Below are 15741 nucleotides of genomic sequence, written 5' to 3' on the forward strand. Positions count from 1 at the left end.
AGGGCTTGGCTTTGGAAGCAGAGCCCCTCCGGGTCGGTGTGTGCAACACTTCCAACGTGAGCAGGGCCACGGCGAGCAAAACGCCTGGCTTCCTTCCACCCCGGGCCGGGCGCGCGGTGGAGGCCCTCGGCCCCCGCGCTCCAACTTTCCGGTGGAAGTGAGGAGAAAAACAGAGCTGCCCCTTTAAGGGCTTCCCTTCCCCTTTACTCTATGTTTACATAACACGGGGCGCTCGCGGGCCGCGGGGGTTGGCGGGCGAGCAGGCGGGCGGGGGCCGCGGGAGCGCGGAGGCGCGGGCGGCGGCGCGGCCGTCCCACCTGCCCGGCCCGCTCGGCCCCCCGGCGGCGCGCGCTCCTCCTCCCGCGGGGCTCCGGTTGGCCGCTCGCATTCCGTGCCGCGTCCGGCTGGCAGCGGCCGCGGAGCGCAGAGCTCCGGGGAAGCCGGCGGGCGACGCGCTTAGCCACGACGGAGCAGCCGCGGGACTGGCCGCCCCGCGCCCCGTTCGCAGCCGTGCCGTTCCCCGGCGCTCTCACCCCGTTCTCGGGATGGGAGTGTAGCGGCGGCGCGGACTCGGCGGGGATCGCGGTGGAGGCGGCTGCGGCGGCCGAACGCGGCTCCATGTTTTCCCCTGGCCAGGAGGAGCCCAGCGCCCCCAACAAGGAGCCGGTGAAATACGGGGAGCTGGTGGTCTTGGGGTGAGTAGGGGCCGTGGGCGTCGGGGCGTCGCGGAAGGATGCGCTCCCTCCGGCCCGGGTCCCCTGGGTGCTCGTGGCTGCGGCCCGGAGGGTAGTCGGGTACCGCGCAGGGTCGCTCGGTGCAGCCGGGAGCTGGCGGCCGTTGGGGACCTCTGGTTCCCGGGGACCACGAGCGCCGAGCCCCGGCCCTTGAGCCTAGAGCGCGTTCCGCCGGGGCTGCGCATTGTTCCGGTCTGTGACCCGGGCGGCCCGCCTGGCCTCCGCTTTTCTGAGCCCGAAGTGAGCCGGGCCGAGGGCCTGGACCGGGTCCTGGTTCTTTCAGGTCCCCTCACCCTTGGTTCCGGGATCCCCCGGGTCTCCGCACCTCTCAGCAGCCCCCCTCCTCCCGGCACCCCTCGGTCTCCCTACCCTCGGGCCCCGGCCTTGCCGATTCCCTCCCGGCGGCGATAGGGAGCTCGCCAGCTTGCCCGCCTCGACTCCCACTCCGCTGGTGAAACCACATTTTGAAGATAGTAATTATCTACAATCGTTAAACGGCAGCAATTAGAGACTTCATCTACTTCCTGAGTTTCCTTGTGACATTTCTATTGTTTACCCGTAATAAGCCTGGAGGGAGGCTTCGCAGGATTAAAGCAGGGTAAAGTGGGCAATGAAAAGAGTACGAGGGGGAGGCGGAAAGTGCAGGAAACTCGGAGCTGGAGCAACTTGGGGTTCGTGCTGCAGGGAAGGATTGTTTTCCCTTTTGATGTGCCAGCTCCAGGGAACCCGCGCTTTTGTCTTCCCGTTGAAGGATCTGTATTCAGATGGTCACGGACGCTGATGGGTGGGCTTAGGCACTCAAGCAGCCCTCCCTAAGCGGAGACACTGGGAACTTGAAGAAACGTGTTTTGCTAACTACCTTGAAGTAAGTGCTGACTTAATAATAATTTTTAGAAAGACTTAAGCTTCTAGAGTTAACTCGTCTACAGTTTCCTAGCGTTCTTCGGATTGTTGCTAGCATTTTAAGTGGGGTAGAGTACTGGAAATATCATCGCTTATTTGGAAGCTCAGCAGATGAGCGCCTTCCGCACCTGCATGGGAATTGTATGCACTTAAGAGACTGTCAGAGTTCGCTGGGAAGGGGGAGGAGTAACCGGGGAAAGCCACAGTTTAGTCTGTCTTATGTAACTTCAGCCCAGCCTAATTTTGTGGAGTTTGGTTTTGTTTATGTGGCTAGCTTCAGAGTGTGCTTAACACTGTGAATTTGACACAGAAGATTAACTTACGCCAGAGCCATTTCATTATTTCCTTTTGAGGCAATCTGCTGAGATGTTTCAGAGCAGCGTAGAATGAGTCTGGAGAGATTTTGAGTTCATAGCCCAAAGTGTAGGGCGCTCCAAAGGCAGGGAAAGAATTTATACCCTGAACTGTTGAAATTTAGTGTCTACGTAAATACGTTGCCCTTAGCACCTGCTCAGTCCTTCACTAGTGCTTTTTCTGGAGCCTGGATGGCGCACTGGTTTCTTACCTAATAGTTGGAGATAGGCAGAACATTTATCAGTGTACCTACTGCATACCAACGACTACATGGGCATTGGCTATGTACAGTAGCGGCGGAACACTTCCATTTAGTGTTGACCATGGCATTAGTGGAAAGAAATATGAGTAAGTGGGTAGGTAATGATTTCGGGTGTTGCCACCTCTCAGCAGAAGTTGGTTAACAGTGAAACTTGGCCGCTTCTAGGTGGGTGTTGCTTCTTGCTAGCTTAGGGAAGGTCTTTAAGGGGCAAAAATGGGGATAGCAGAGGCTGGTTTGGATTGTGTATTCCTGAATATTCTCTCTCTCTCTCTCTCTCTCTCTGATTTCTGACTCTGGTAATACTGAGCACACTAAAGAGTACATGTGAAAGAGAGAACTAGTTAGATTTTTAATGAAACCTTACGCTTCACCCACTGGACTTTAGAGAATGCCTTCTTTTTAGAAATAACAAGTACATTTAAATAAAAACTGTCATCACTTTGCATGGGACATGAATATTGGTGAAGAGAGACTGGGAAATTTTCTTGATGAAATTGTTCTCGAGGCTAAACATGCTCAGCATTTGATAATGACAGAGTTTTTTTTGTGTGTGTAAATGTGAAGTACAGTGTTTTTATTTTAACTGCTATATGATTGTCCTGTGCTGTGTTCTAAATCACGTGGTAAAGTGGGTACTGGGAAATTTGGAGATCAAGCTGCAAAGTTGATTTAGGCCTAGATCTACATGCTGACGCTTGTGGTTCTTGCCAGAGGTTGCACATTGTGAGAGGATGTCACAGGATTGTAGTGGGGCTGTCACTTTCTCTTCAGAGTAGTGGAATTCAAATTATTTGATAATTCTAACCAGTTACCGTCACATAGTCACAAGTCTTTGTGTGTCCACTACCTACCTGAAGGTGGAGAAGTGACTGGCCTAACTCTTCACTCTTTTTAGCTGGGATTTTTAAACTTGGCTGTCATTTGAAGTTGCAAGTGGTTTGGGATTTAAGAGCCATTCAGTGTAGTGGGGCCCTGATTAAAGTCTTGTTCTCTGACCCACTGGCTTTGTGACTTTGATGTAGTGCCTTCCTAAAACAGTCTCAAGAAGCCTTTCTGGCGTACACTCTTCTTGTTCTGTTTGTTGGCTCAAATGTAGCACATACATAGTGAAATTCTAAATAGCTTGACGTTTGTTGGTTTTGTGAGTCTTCAGGTGATAGTGCTAGAATTCACGTGGACACATGTCCAGTGTCATATTAGCAGAAAAGCCATTAGTGCTGGGCTAGCGGGAGGGGACAATGTGACTGCATCTGTAACCAGCACTGTGACATGTGGATCCCAGGGGCTCCCACACTGGCCAGTCCAGCCCACATGGCCAGCCTCAAATTGAGTGAGAGAGCGTGTCTCAGAAATTAAAGTGGAGAGTGACAGAGGAAAACACCTCTGGCTTCTGCAAGTGTGTGTACACATTTAGGCATGTGCACATGTGCATATACCCACCTGCGATAGGCAGAAGACCAGTGATAGGATCGCCTTTTATCAAGTAGTTAGGCACAAAACAGACTTGGAAAAGTTGCAGCAGTGTACAGGTTTGACGAATTGGTCTTTTATGTACGAGATCGTGCGAATTTGGTAAAATTTGCTGTTCCAGGTTTCAGAAAGGCAAAGGTGGAGCTGCCGAGATGGCCCAAGGAGGTGTGAGTACATGCCATCGAGCCTGGCAAACTGAGTTTGACCCAGGGTCACCTAGTAGATGGAGGGACCCTACTGGCAGTTTGTCCCCTGACCTCCATCACACCTGCATGGCAGCACACACTCGCCTCCTGAGCTGCAATTGTGTTCCCCCAAAATATTGTGTGTTCCCCGAAATAAACTTACCTGGGGTCAGAGAACAGACAGCCACTAGACCAGAGCCAGAAATGATGGCTAGAAAATGGGCCAGAGCAAGCCATAGCAAAAGTTGGGCAGTGGTGGTACATGCCTTTAATCCCAGCACTTGGGAGGCAGAGCTAGAGGGATCTCTGAGTTCAAGGCCACTTTAGAAACAGCTAAGCATAGTGACACAGCCTTTAATCCCAGGGAGTGACGGCAGAAAGCAGAAAGGTATATAAGGCCTGAGGACCAGGAACTAAGTTAAAGTTAGTTAAGCATTTGGTGAGTTAAGCATTTGGCTGGTTTAGCCTTCAGGCTTTGGAGCAGCACAGTTCAGCCGAGACCCATTGGGATGAGGACTCAGAAGCTTCCAGCCTGAGGAAACAGGATCACCTGAGGAACTAGCAAGGTGAGGTAGCAAGGCTTGTTCTGCTTCTCTGATCTTCCAGCGTTCACCCCAATAACTGGCCTCAGGTTCGATTTTATTAATAAGACCTGTAAGATTCCTGCTACAAAGTGTAATTACATTTTTAGAAAAAGATCATGTTTTAAGTTAAGCATCCTGAACCGAATAGAAGGAAGAGGCCCCTAAGAGCAGGGAGGCTCCAGTGGGGGCCTCTGTCTGTCTCTGTTTGCATGGCTTCCTGCTGGTGGGCCGACTCGGCTGAGCTGCCAGGGCCTCAGAGACCCCCTCTCAATTCATTTCAAAGTATGCAGTTCTCTGGCTGACTAATGGCCCATCATGTTTTGGGGATAAAAATATATTGCTCACTCTGTTGGTTTCCCTCACCTCACAGTCAGGTGGGTGATGCATTTTGTAAGGCTTGCGTTTTGATTCGATGCGTCACAAAATATGTGTTTTTTTTTTTTTTTTTTTTTTTTCCCAGCACTCTCTGACAAGGGTTCTAAATCAAGGGTCCACAAATGGAATTCAGAGAGCCCACAACTGGGATTTGGAAAAAAAAAAAAAAACCCTCTTTATCTTCACAATTCTCCACCTGGCATTTCACTCAGGAGACTAGGGCATAGGAAGACTTGCTGCCTGTTTGATACTTAGTATCTTAATACGCGTACAGGTGTAGGCAAGTCATAGTGGTACACGTGTGAAATCCTAGGGAGTTGATGGTCGCCCTTGGCTACATAATGGCATAGTAAGTTCAAGGCCAATTTGTGCTTTATGAGGACCTGCTCTCTCTTTATCTATCTTATCTGTCTGTCTGTCTGTAGTTCAGGTGTGGGCTGAGACTATCACTCAGTGGTTACAGCTTCTGCCTAGCATGTGCAAGGCCCTGCACTCCATGTCTAGCACTTCGAAACAGGCTCTTAGAAGGGCCTGTGATTGTTTTCCACTCTAAAGCTATTTTGATAACTAAGTAATAATTTCATTGCTAGTCCATTGGATTTTATTTTATCCCTTGAAAACCATTCTTTTGGGCGGCGGCGGCGGCGGCGGCGGTGGTCGTCGTGCACGCCTTTAATCCCAGAACTCGGGGAGGCAGAGACATGTGGGTCTCTGAGTTTGAGGCCAGACTGTTCTACAGAGTGAGTTCCAGGACAGGCAGGGTGGACACAGAAAAACCCTGTTTCAAAAACCCCAAACCAAAAAGAAAAAAAACAAAACAAAAACCAGTCTTTTTTTTTTTTTCTTTCTGAGCAGGCCTCAGTAGGCTTCACCAGACTGCTAAAGAGTCCTTGGCACAAAGATGGAGGTTTCGGAAGCCCTTACGGTGGAGGCTTGTCATTCACTGTTACTGGAAATGAGGGCCACAGGGCAGGTGCCTGCTGTGTCCTTGGATTGGCAGTTGTGTGAGCTGAGACAGAGCCTGCAGCTTGACCACAGACGTTACGGATGTAATTGATTTTTAAAGCTCCCATCCATGTGTACCTTCTCTGTTGCGCCCTTTGGACTCGCCTTCACTGCTTCTCTCTCTGGGAGTAAGAAGTAAACTTACAGCATGACTTATGTGTACGTCCCCTTTAAAAACGTTTTTTTACTCTAGTTTGAGCCCAAAGATGTCAAACATTTGTATCTTATAGACTAAAAGATCTTTGAATGTTTAAAAATAAACAAAGAGAATCTTTGCTGCCTCTCAGCATGTGGAGTGATGTGGAGAGTTGTAGCCAGTCTGTTTGTGGATGGGACCCTCATTCTGCAGGCTATTACGGCTATTACGGTTATGGTTATGTTTGGGCTGCTATGTTTTCCTTTACTAACTTTAGCCTTGTTTGGTGTGTGTGTGGCTGTCTGTGTGGCTTTAGGGTTGCCAGTCTGGCTTTTTTGGATTTGTTTCTTTTCTCCCCTCCCGTTCCCCTCCCCTCCCCTCCCCTCCTTCCTTTCTTTTCTTTTCTTTCTTTTTTGGTTTCTCGAGACAGGGTTTCAGTTTGTAGCTTTGTGCTTTTCTTGGAACTCACTCTGTAGTCCGAGCTGGCCTCGAACTCACAGAGATCCACCTGTCTCTGCCTCCTGAGTGCTGGGATTAAAGGTGTGCGCTACCACTGCCTGGCTAAAATCTTTTTTTGTTTGTTTGTTTGTTTTGTTTTGTTTTGTTTTTTTGAGACAGGGTTTCTCTGTGTAGCTTTGGAGCCTTTCCTGGAACTCACTCTGTAGACCAGGCTGACCTCGAACTCACAGAAATCTGCCTGGCTCTGCCTCCCAAGTGCTGGGATCAAAGACGTACGTGTACCACCGCTACCCTGGATTTGTTTCTTTAACATGAAAGGCTGAAAACTTTATTGGGACTTTTTATTTGGGGTGTGTTTCCTTCTTCGATCATTATTTCAAGACACTTTGTATAAACAAAATAAGAGCAGACTGATTCAGGGTCCAGTGATTTTACAATATTTCTTTATCTAAAAGATTAAACAGAGACAAAAATGAAACAAAACAAGACATTCAGTTCATTGGAGGGAGAATGTCACCTTGGGGCTGTGTATAGGGCTGTGACCTCTCTGAAGTGATGATGTAGGAGTGTAGCTTGTCTTTTAAATGAACGTAACAGCAGCACATGGGCGTCCTTGGCATGGCAGGAAAAATAGCCGTGAAGAGGAATTGCTAATACCCATGGTTTAATTAAAGGGTTCTCCTGGGCAGTGCAGAGACCTGCTTCATAAAAGGCAAACAAAGGTTAAATGATTGACTTACAAGTTCTTACTGTCAAACTCAGCACGTGCTTGCTGTGGCTTAGTTCTGTCCAGAGCAGCTCTTCTGAGCAGCTCTCAGCTGCCTCCTGTGTGGTGATGAGTCTGGAGGCAGGTAGTGGCTAGTGATTTATGACAAGCAACAAAGGGTGTATCTTCCAAATGATTCAGTGAGGTTTCTTTAATAATGCCGTGTTTTCACCCACATGTGCTGTGATATGTTTCCTCAAGTGGGAGAGGAGGGGTGGAGTCCCATCAGGCAAGCCAGGAATTTATTCGTTCAACAAATATTTATTGGGTGTCTACCCTTCCAGACCCCGGGACTGCAGCTAGAAAATAAGGCAGGCAGGATGCCCACACTGGTGAATTGCTAGATATTCTTGTCACATCCCTATAGTGACCAGCTGTCATTGAATGGAAGTTCACTCATTTATTCCCCAGATGTTTGCATATCTACAGATATTGTTAGATGCCGTGCTTGGTACTTAGATGCATAAGGTAGACTTAGTCCTTGCTGTGGAGTCTCCAGCATAATCAGGACGAGCAAGAGGCTGGGATGCATGCTGGTGTGTAGCGGACCCTCTCTGTCTTCTGCCAGAATGAGAAAGGGTGGCCTAGAGAGAGGCAAGAGAATACAAAGTATGCCCATATTTAGGGAGAGCAGGAGAGCGCCATGCATAGTTCCTTCAAGAATACAATGGAACAGAATAAGTGTGAGATGGGAATGGAGCTGGGCCGTGGCAGGACTATGCATTGTTGGAAGAGTTTGAACTCTTCGGGTGTTGGGAAACTGAGGTAGACTCCACCAAGGCAGAAAGAATGGACTGTGAGCCAGAGAGCCGTGATCTGGCTTTCCAGACCCTGCTTCCTGTCATTGAGACTTTAGTTTCATCCCTGCCTTGTATGAAGGATCAGTGTGTTCGCTGACTAGGATCTTACTGGCCAAGGCCTGCCCTAGCCCTGGGCCACTGTTGTGAATAGGCACCTTCCTTCTCTGCCTACCATCGTGTTCACTTTTGAGGGGCAGAGATGGCAAGATGCAGGCAGGCAAGAAGCAGAATTTTAGAGAGTGAGTGGGTGTGCTTGAGGGGTGGGAACAGGGTAGGGTGCTGGGGTAACCGGTGGTGAGACTCCTTTCAGGTAGAAAAGTGTAGGAAAAGCTGCTGAGAAAATAGTCCTCTTTTCAGGGCACCAATGTTTAGTTTTTCATTGACGTGTCTTTTTCATTTCTTTTCCGTATTAATGCACATTCTGTTGTTGCAGCCAGAAGGTATTTGGGTATTCTGTCAATTAAGGCGGCAAAGCAGTTTCCCGAAGGGAATACGAAGGGACAAGTATGAAGACCAATACTTGCTACAAGCATGCGGCAGTCCGAAGTCACAAGGTGATACATGCATGGACCCGGTGTGCCAGAGGGGTGCTTGAATTCCACCCCATTCATGGAAACCTCATTCACTTCCCTTGATGTACCCTTCAGGGCAGGGACTGTGACGTCGCCAGCTGTGGGGTACTGGGCACATCTTCTTGGGGAACAACAGATATTCATGGAGTGTCTGTCTCCTTGAGAAACGACTTTATAGACACCAGCTATTTCAGTTTCAACTCCTATTTGTTTTTCTTTTCATGAGTTCCCTAACAGTCATTTTGTCACCTGCACAGAGTTCCTCGCAGGGAGGGAGGCAGGCCATCTGTTCCGACTCTACCAGCTGCTCCGAGCTGCATTGCAGCGCCATGGTGGTGCTGAAAGGCTGTGGTCATCAATGCAAGTTAAGGACGGCTGGAAATACTGTGGCACCCCAGCGTCTCGGATGGCACCCTGATGCGTATGTCTCAGCAGCGTTTCAGCGGCAGGGTTAAGTCTTGGACTGAGGTTTTCTTCCCAGCCACCCACTTAACTCTACTTGTTCCTTACTTTTTCAGCTCATGTGAAACCTGTTTTTAGGATAAGGAATCATTACTCAAGCTTTCTGCTTCCATCTAATTAGTAATGGTCTAATGGAATTTCACCTCAGCAGGCGGTTGCTGTGTTCACCTTCTAGGTTTTAGGTAGGAAAATGAGTTCTTAACTATCAGAGCAAGCCCCTCAGAGGAGACCTCTTCCCTTCCTTTTTCTCCCTTCCCCACCCCTCCACATCCTTCTCTGGACTTGTCTTGTTCCTAGACTGTGTAATAGGAATTGTCACCACGAGACCTCCTGCTCTGTGTAATTGTGTTTTCCTGGGACACTTGACTGGTGAATTATCCTGAGGAATGGTTCTTTCTTCAGAAGTACTGTAGATACAGAAGTTCGCTTTCACCCAGAGTCCAGAAAAGTCTGCAGACTAGTCCTCTACTTTTCAAGACGTTTTCTCATGCCGCATCTGTTTTCACTCGATGCCTTCAGGGCTTCACCTTTGGGCATTCTGAGAAAGGGTTGTCCTCGAGTGCTCCTGAGGTGGTGGTGGAGCCGAGGCCATTTCCCCGGGTGGTTATAAGACTGGCTGGAGATCAGAGAGGGAAGTCAGATGTCTGACATCACCTCTGCTCCGTTCATGGAGCCAGAGCTCCCTCTGCCCTGCCTGGGTGTGCTGGACCTCACTGTGTGTTGAACCCTTCCCTTCAGACCTGCTCGTGGACATGGCCCAGCTTCGGTTATTGCCTTAATGGCTGCTGTAGCCTCTGCCCTTCACCCCCCCCCCCCCCAGGGGGGGCATCATATCAAAGTGCTGTAGACAAGGTGACAGCAGAAACTTAGCTTTTTGTAGTTATGGAGGCCAGAAGTTTGTCTGAAGGCCTCAGTCCTCGGCTAACCTGCTCCCCTGTTCTCTGGCTTCTTTACCTTAACCCACCTGTCTGGACGACTGTAATTACTTCTCTTGAGGCCCATCTCCAAATACAGTTACATCCTGGGGCTTTCTGGGAGTTAGTGCTTCAGCATGGATTTTAGGGAAGTACAGTTTTACACCAGAATGCTTCCTTGGAGGAGGGCTGCCATGTCAAGAAGTTTGACCACTCTCCTGGAGAGAGGTGCTGGAACATGAGAGCTTTACAGAAGGGCGGGGGAAGGCTTGCTAGAGCCTGTCCATCGTGGCCAGTACAGCTAAGGCTGTGACCTACGAGTGAGACTGTCAGCTCCTGGGCCCGTTAAGCTGCCAGTTGGTGTCCTCCAGAATCACATGAAGTCTCTTTCCACCATCCTCTGCCCAGGTGAAAGAATCGTGAGCAGATGGGGGTGGCTGTTGTGTGCTGTTGTGTTCTGGGAGGCTTGCTACGCAGCCGTACACCACATTTGCATTTAGCTCACTTGCCAGATCTGACAACTGACAGGAAGTAAAGTCATGGAGCTTTCATTGAGTTGTTTCTCTTTCCTTTAGGTTATTGATTATTTTAATTAGTATAATCACAGTATTTTGGATGAGTTATTCTAAACACTAAGTAGTTTAAGAATTTTAGCAAACGGAAGCATCTGGGGAATAATAGCTTTATGGAATGTTACCTTCGAGGTTCCTTGCATAATCTCCATCCTCCTGGGTGCCACCTGCTGAGCTGGCTGAGAGCAGGCAGCTGCCGGCTAACCGGCTGAACCGAGGACAGTGCTTCTGGAGACTTCCACATGGGCAGCTTTCACCCAGGACAGCTTAGTGCACAACAGAGAATGGCAGGTGTTCAAAGGCCACCTGATGTGAACTAACAGAAGGAGCAGAGACTTGAGAAGGGGAAGGAACCCTACCAGCATCCTGTAGGTACAGGGCTCCCACTAGAACGGAAGAAACGTCTTAGCATTGCATTTGGGGGCAAGTGTCAGTGTGGAAAGCTGACGTGCCTCTCTGGGACTTGGGGAAGTAAGAATGTAGTACAGTGCAAACTCAGGGCTCCCAGGCCACCGAGAACTGTTCTGGCTAACAGGCAGGAGGTGGCTGGTGCTGCTGTGTGCTTTGGAGGGAGGCCGGCTCGTTTTTAGAGAAGCCAGATGTGACAACAGCCATGCAACCGACCCTTTCCGTGCTGTATAGGACACAGGGGAGGCTGCAGACATGGAAGCCACCCGTGCTGGCTCTAAACTGGACATGTCCCATAGAAAGGGAAACAAACCAAACCAAACCAGGGACACCACCACAGAGAAGAAGCTCTTCCAGTAGGTAGCTGAGAGAAATGCAATTTCTAACGTTATCCAAACGTCCTCTATTTCTCATCAACTAAGTGTTAAGTGGAACTTTCAGTTGGCTGTGTTTTTAAAGTTCCTAGCATTTTACAGTTTTGTAGTGTTAAAGTTTAAGACCAGTAACATTTGGAACCACATATAAAATTAAATGTGTTCTACTCGGGTGTATTTCATGAAAACAAGATTCAGCAAACATATCAAAACTGAGCGAAGTGACCCTCTTTGGGCGGTTTGGTCGTGGCGGTTTCAGTTAGAGCTCAGGAGTGCTGAGACCCAGGGACAGAGGAGCAGCATCCACAGGGACGTCGTGTGCCGGGTTTGTTAGGCATTTTATGTTTTATGTTTCCGTTCCAGGATTGCATTTTATTATTTGGGCAGTGAGCTCCAAGCTTAGTGACTTGTCCAGGCTTCCCTGGTGGCAGAGCCTGGCTGGGAGGTCAGTGTGGATGACTCAGAAGTCTGATTCCTTACACTTGGCAAAGGGGAGAGAGAGAGCATGTTACTGGGGACATTGGAAGGATTTCTTGGGGCAGCCTTTGAGCAGTTTTGAGGGGAGACTTTGATTCTTCTGGAACTGTAACACAGAAGCCACAGGGGCGTTGGAACTTTGAGCCTGCAGCGCTCGGGGAAGGAGATGGAAGTGTGGCTAGCGAGGTATCAGGAAGTCAGCATGCTCTTCCATTAGGGGCCTGGGGAATGATCCTAGTCCTTGTTTAATTGGACCTTGTGGCCTTCTGGCAGAAAAGGACTTTGAGCAAATTAAACCCAGCCTGATGCTGCCAAGTGTGAGGGCAGACATGGGGGCAAAGCTCGCTTTTGTGTGAAGGAGCGGTTCTCCAGCCGCACTTCAGCGGAAGTGGAAGGCTGTGTAGGAAGGAGCTAGTGGGGTGTGGGTGAGTGGGTTCGTGAGGTGACAACCTGGTTCATGAAGGACAGGGGGAGAGAGCCTGGGGAGTTGAGACTCCAAGTGCTTGGCAATCAAACGGGCTGGGGGGCTGGAGGTCCCTGGAAAGGCCAAGGTTCTGGCCAGGGACGCCCTGCTGAGAGTGGGTCAGTGAGCTTTCCAGGTGCCCAAGCCCTGTGCAGGGCGGCTTGGGAGTCCTCAGGATGCAGTTCCTCTCCAGCCCCTTTCTTTCCTGCCGAGGGACAGTCACTCCGAGTGGGTGTGGCACCAGGTGGCAGTGGCGTCTTTGGAGCAGTGCGGAGTGCGGTCACTCCCTCACGTGTTTTTATTTTTGAAGCATGAGCCACAAGTGATGAACAGTTGAGATTGAACCCCACTGGCCAAGTAGTCAGGGATCTGATAACCTTCCCCCACCCCCTCCAGCCTGGCATTCCAGCAAGCCCAGGTCACAGCGACATCCCTGTGAGTGTCTCCTGGGGTGGGAGGAAATGGGATGACATCAGGGACCCTCCCCCCCCCCCCCTTCCTTGTCTTAGGAGGCCCAGTGGTCTTTTTCCTAGTTAAAGGAAGCTGCTGTCCTCTGTCTTCAGGTCCTTGCTGTGGGAGTTGAAAGCAGGCTGTTCCCTCTACTGAAGAGTCCCCCCACTACTCCACTGTCCTTTGCCAAGCCTCACAAGAAGGAGTGAGCAAGCCCTCCTGCTCCAGACCAGCCCCTCTGACTGTAAGAGTCCTGCCTGCCCCGCCCAGCTCTGCTCCTCTCTCCCGCTCTGGTCTTCAGGGTGTGACACTCCCTTTGAGTTGAGATGGCGGCATAGGTGTGAGAAGCTGAGTTAGAGGTCTCTGTTGAGAAGGAAGCATCTGGTGCTGAGCCTTCCCTTTTTCTCTGGGAAATTCTACCTAGGACTGTGGCTCCTTACAGGCCTGACCCTCCTCAGGAGAGATGCCCAGAGGCCTGGCTCCTGGGTCCTGATGTGGCTTCTGATCTTTCTGAGCTCTCACTTTGCACCCACGTCCTGTGTGAAGGGCTGCTGGCCCTGGGCTTTGAACTCCGAGAGAGGTGGCCTCACTTGTTGCCCTGTAGTGAGGAAGCCCAGGAGTTAGCTTTGACTTCCACACCCTCCCCCATACTGACACCGCCCCTTGCCCCTTACTCTTCTTCCTCCCCTTTTTTGAGCCAGGGTCTCTTGTAGCCCAGAGACCTATACCATGTCACCTGGTTTCATCTTGTGGGGGTTTTAGGGGTTCTGGGGCTGGAACCCAGAGCTTCCTGCATGCTGGGCATACGTTCTTTCATTGGAGCTACGGTCCCCAGCCCGAGCTCAGTTAGGCCTGTGTCTACAACAGTTGTCAATGTGCTCCTACTTACCCTGTTCAGCGGCAGCTTTATGGCCTTTTAACTGACTTGGCCAGGTTAACCTGCACTGCACTGCTAAGCACCCAGCACAAGAGTTCATAACAGCAGCAGTAAAAGTGTTTTCTTGTCTTTACAGCTTAGATTAGCTTCTTTACTAAAAAACGTTTGCTTTGTCCCTGGTTGTCTCGATTAGGATTTCTATTGTTGTGAAGAGACACCATGACCATGGTAGCCCTTATAAAGGAAAACATTTCATTGGGGGACATGGTGGCATGCAGGTAGACTTGGTGCTGGAGAAGGAGCTGAGAGTTCTACATCTTGATCCCGAGGAAATAGGAAGTGGACTCAGACACTGGGCGTGGCTTGAGCATCTATGAGACCTCAAAGCCGCCTCCACAGTGACACACTGCCTCCAACCAGGACACACCTACATCAACAAAGCCACACCTCCTAATAGTGCTATTCCCTATGAGCTTATGGGGACCAATTACATTCAAACTACCACACTGGTGCGCGCGCGCGCGCGCCTGTGTGTGTGTGTGTGTGTGTGTGTGTGTGTTTGAGACTGTGTTTCTCTGTGTAACAGGTTTGGCTGTCCTGGAACTCACTTTGTAGACCAGGCTGGCCTCAAACTCTCAGAGCTCCACCTGCCTCTGCCTCCTGAGTGCTGGGACTAAAGGCGGGCACCACCACACCTGACCTGGTTCACCTGAAAACACTAAATACATGATTTTTACTCTTACTTTCTTCTTCACCTGGATGTCTTACAGTTTGAATTGATGGTTCAAAGAAAATATGCCTTGATCACCTAGAGCAGCGGTACTCTAAAAACGTGTGGGTTTTGACCCCTTTGGGGGTCGCATATTAGATCTCCTACGCATCAGATATTTACCTTGTGGTTCGTAACAGTAGCAAAATTAATTAATTTTATGGTTGGGGGTCAGCACAAGACAAAGAACTAACTGTATTAAAGGGTCCCAGCATTAGTAAGGTTGAGAACCACCCCTCTAGAGTGATTGCTAATTCACCTCTCAAGCTTCCAAGGGGATCTGCCAAGCGACGGTTTGACCTTCCCACTGTATCACTCAGCCTGGAAGTCCTGTTTCCCTTTCTGTTGGTGGGCTCTTTAAAGCGGCGTCTTTATTCGGTTGGTAGCTTAAGGAAGACGCTTCAATGACCCCTTCCTTCCTCAGAAAGACTGGCGTTTGCCTGCATCTCCCCACCGCTGCCTGTGGATTTTTCTTTCCTGTCTCTCCTCCTATTGTTGATGAAGGGAAAAGACTCACAACTTCTGTCCCCTCGCTACAGCTTGTTCCAGTAATGGAGCTCCTTGAGCTCATGGGGAGCACCCAGCAGCAGGCTGGGAAATGTTTGCTTGCTTATACTGAGTGTTAAACTGGCCCAGATTCCAGCCTGAAGGCTTTGATGAAACTCAGTGACTTCGAGCCTGGGAAAGCTTTATAGTGTGTGGGGTCACTCTTCTGTAACATGCTTGGTGAGGTACCTATGGGTACCCTGGGGTTCTCAAAAACATTCTTAGCAAAAAGGCATCCCAAGATGTCAGCTGGTAAAATGCCAGGGAGCAAATATTGCATCTTGATAAGCATTGTTAGATGTTGGGGGGGGGGGGGGGGGGCAGGGACAGAGACCTGGGAATGCTACAGGGAAGTTAATTCAATCAACCCTAATGGTGGTAGTGCAATAAACTACCCAGAGGGAGACTCAAGTATTTACTCATCAGAATGCCCTTCAGTTGAATTACTGTCACACAGCAGATAATACTGTTTTAAATATTAAAAGACATCACAAGTTGTCGACACCCTCCCCACCCCGTCACAAGATGAGAGAGAAAAAAAAAAAAACCAAACATCTTCATCACATTAGTCATTTTTATCCCCTGCCACCACCTGACTTTCAAAGTTCATGCTTTGAGTTTTTGCTTGGGAATCCCATCTTGGGGAGCAGAGCATAAACTGCCCCTGAGGATGTGAGAGCAAAGTGTTCTGTGGTTTGCAGACTGGGCGGGACCATAGAGCCTTCCCACCATGAGGGGCTTATTCAAGGACCCCGGCTCCTGCCATGGGCTCAAGTATAGCCATTCTAGTGGAGGTGATACCATTTTTTCCCACTGAATAAACC

At 49.8% G+C, this 15741-nt stretch overlaps 1 protein-coding gene across 1 annotated transcript in view; it reads left to right on the plus strand.

Annotated features, from left to right (window-relative positions):
- The first annotated feature begins 258 nt into the window (after positions 1-258).
- Peli2 (pellino E3 ubiquitin protein ligase family member 2) overlaps positions 259-15741 on the plus strand; it is a 145899-nt gene continuing 130416 nt past the window's right edge. Inside the window, exon 1 of the mRNA XM_036199596.1 lies at positions 259-695. Within this exon, the coding sequence (XP_036055489.1) occupies positions 619-695 (77 nt within the window). The 5' untranslated portion in view covers positions 259-618. The remainder of the gene's footprint in view (positions 696-15741) is intronic.

Source organism: Onychomys torridus, chromosome 9 (genome assembly GCF_903995425.1).
Source record: "Onychomys torridus chromosome 9, mOncTor1.1, whole genome shotgun sequence".
Classification (NCBI taxonomy): domain Eukaryota; kingdom Metazoa; phylum Chordata; class Mammalia; order Rodentia; family Cricetidae; genus Onychomys; species Onychomys torridus.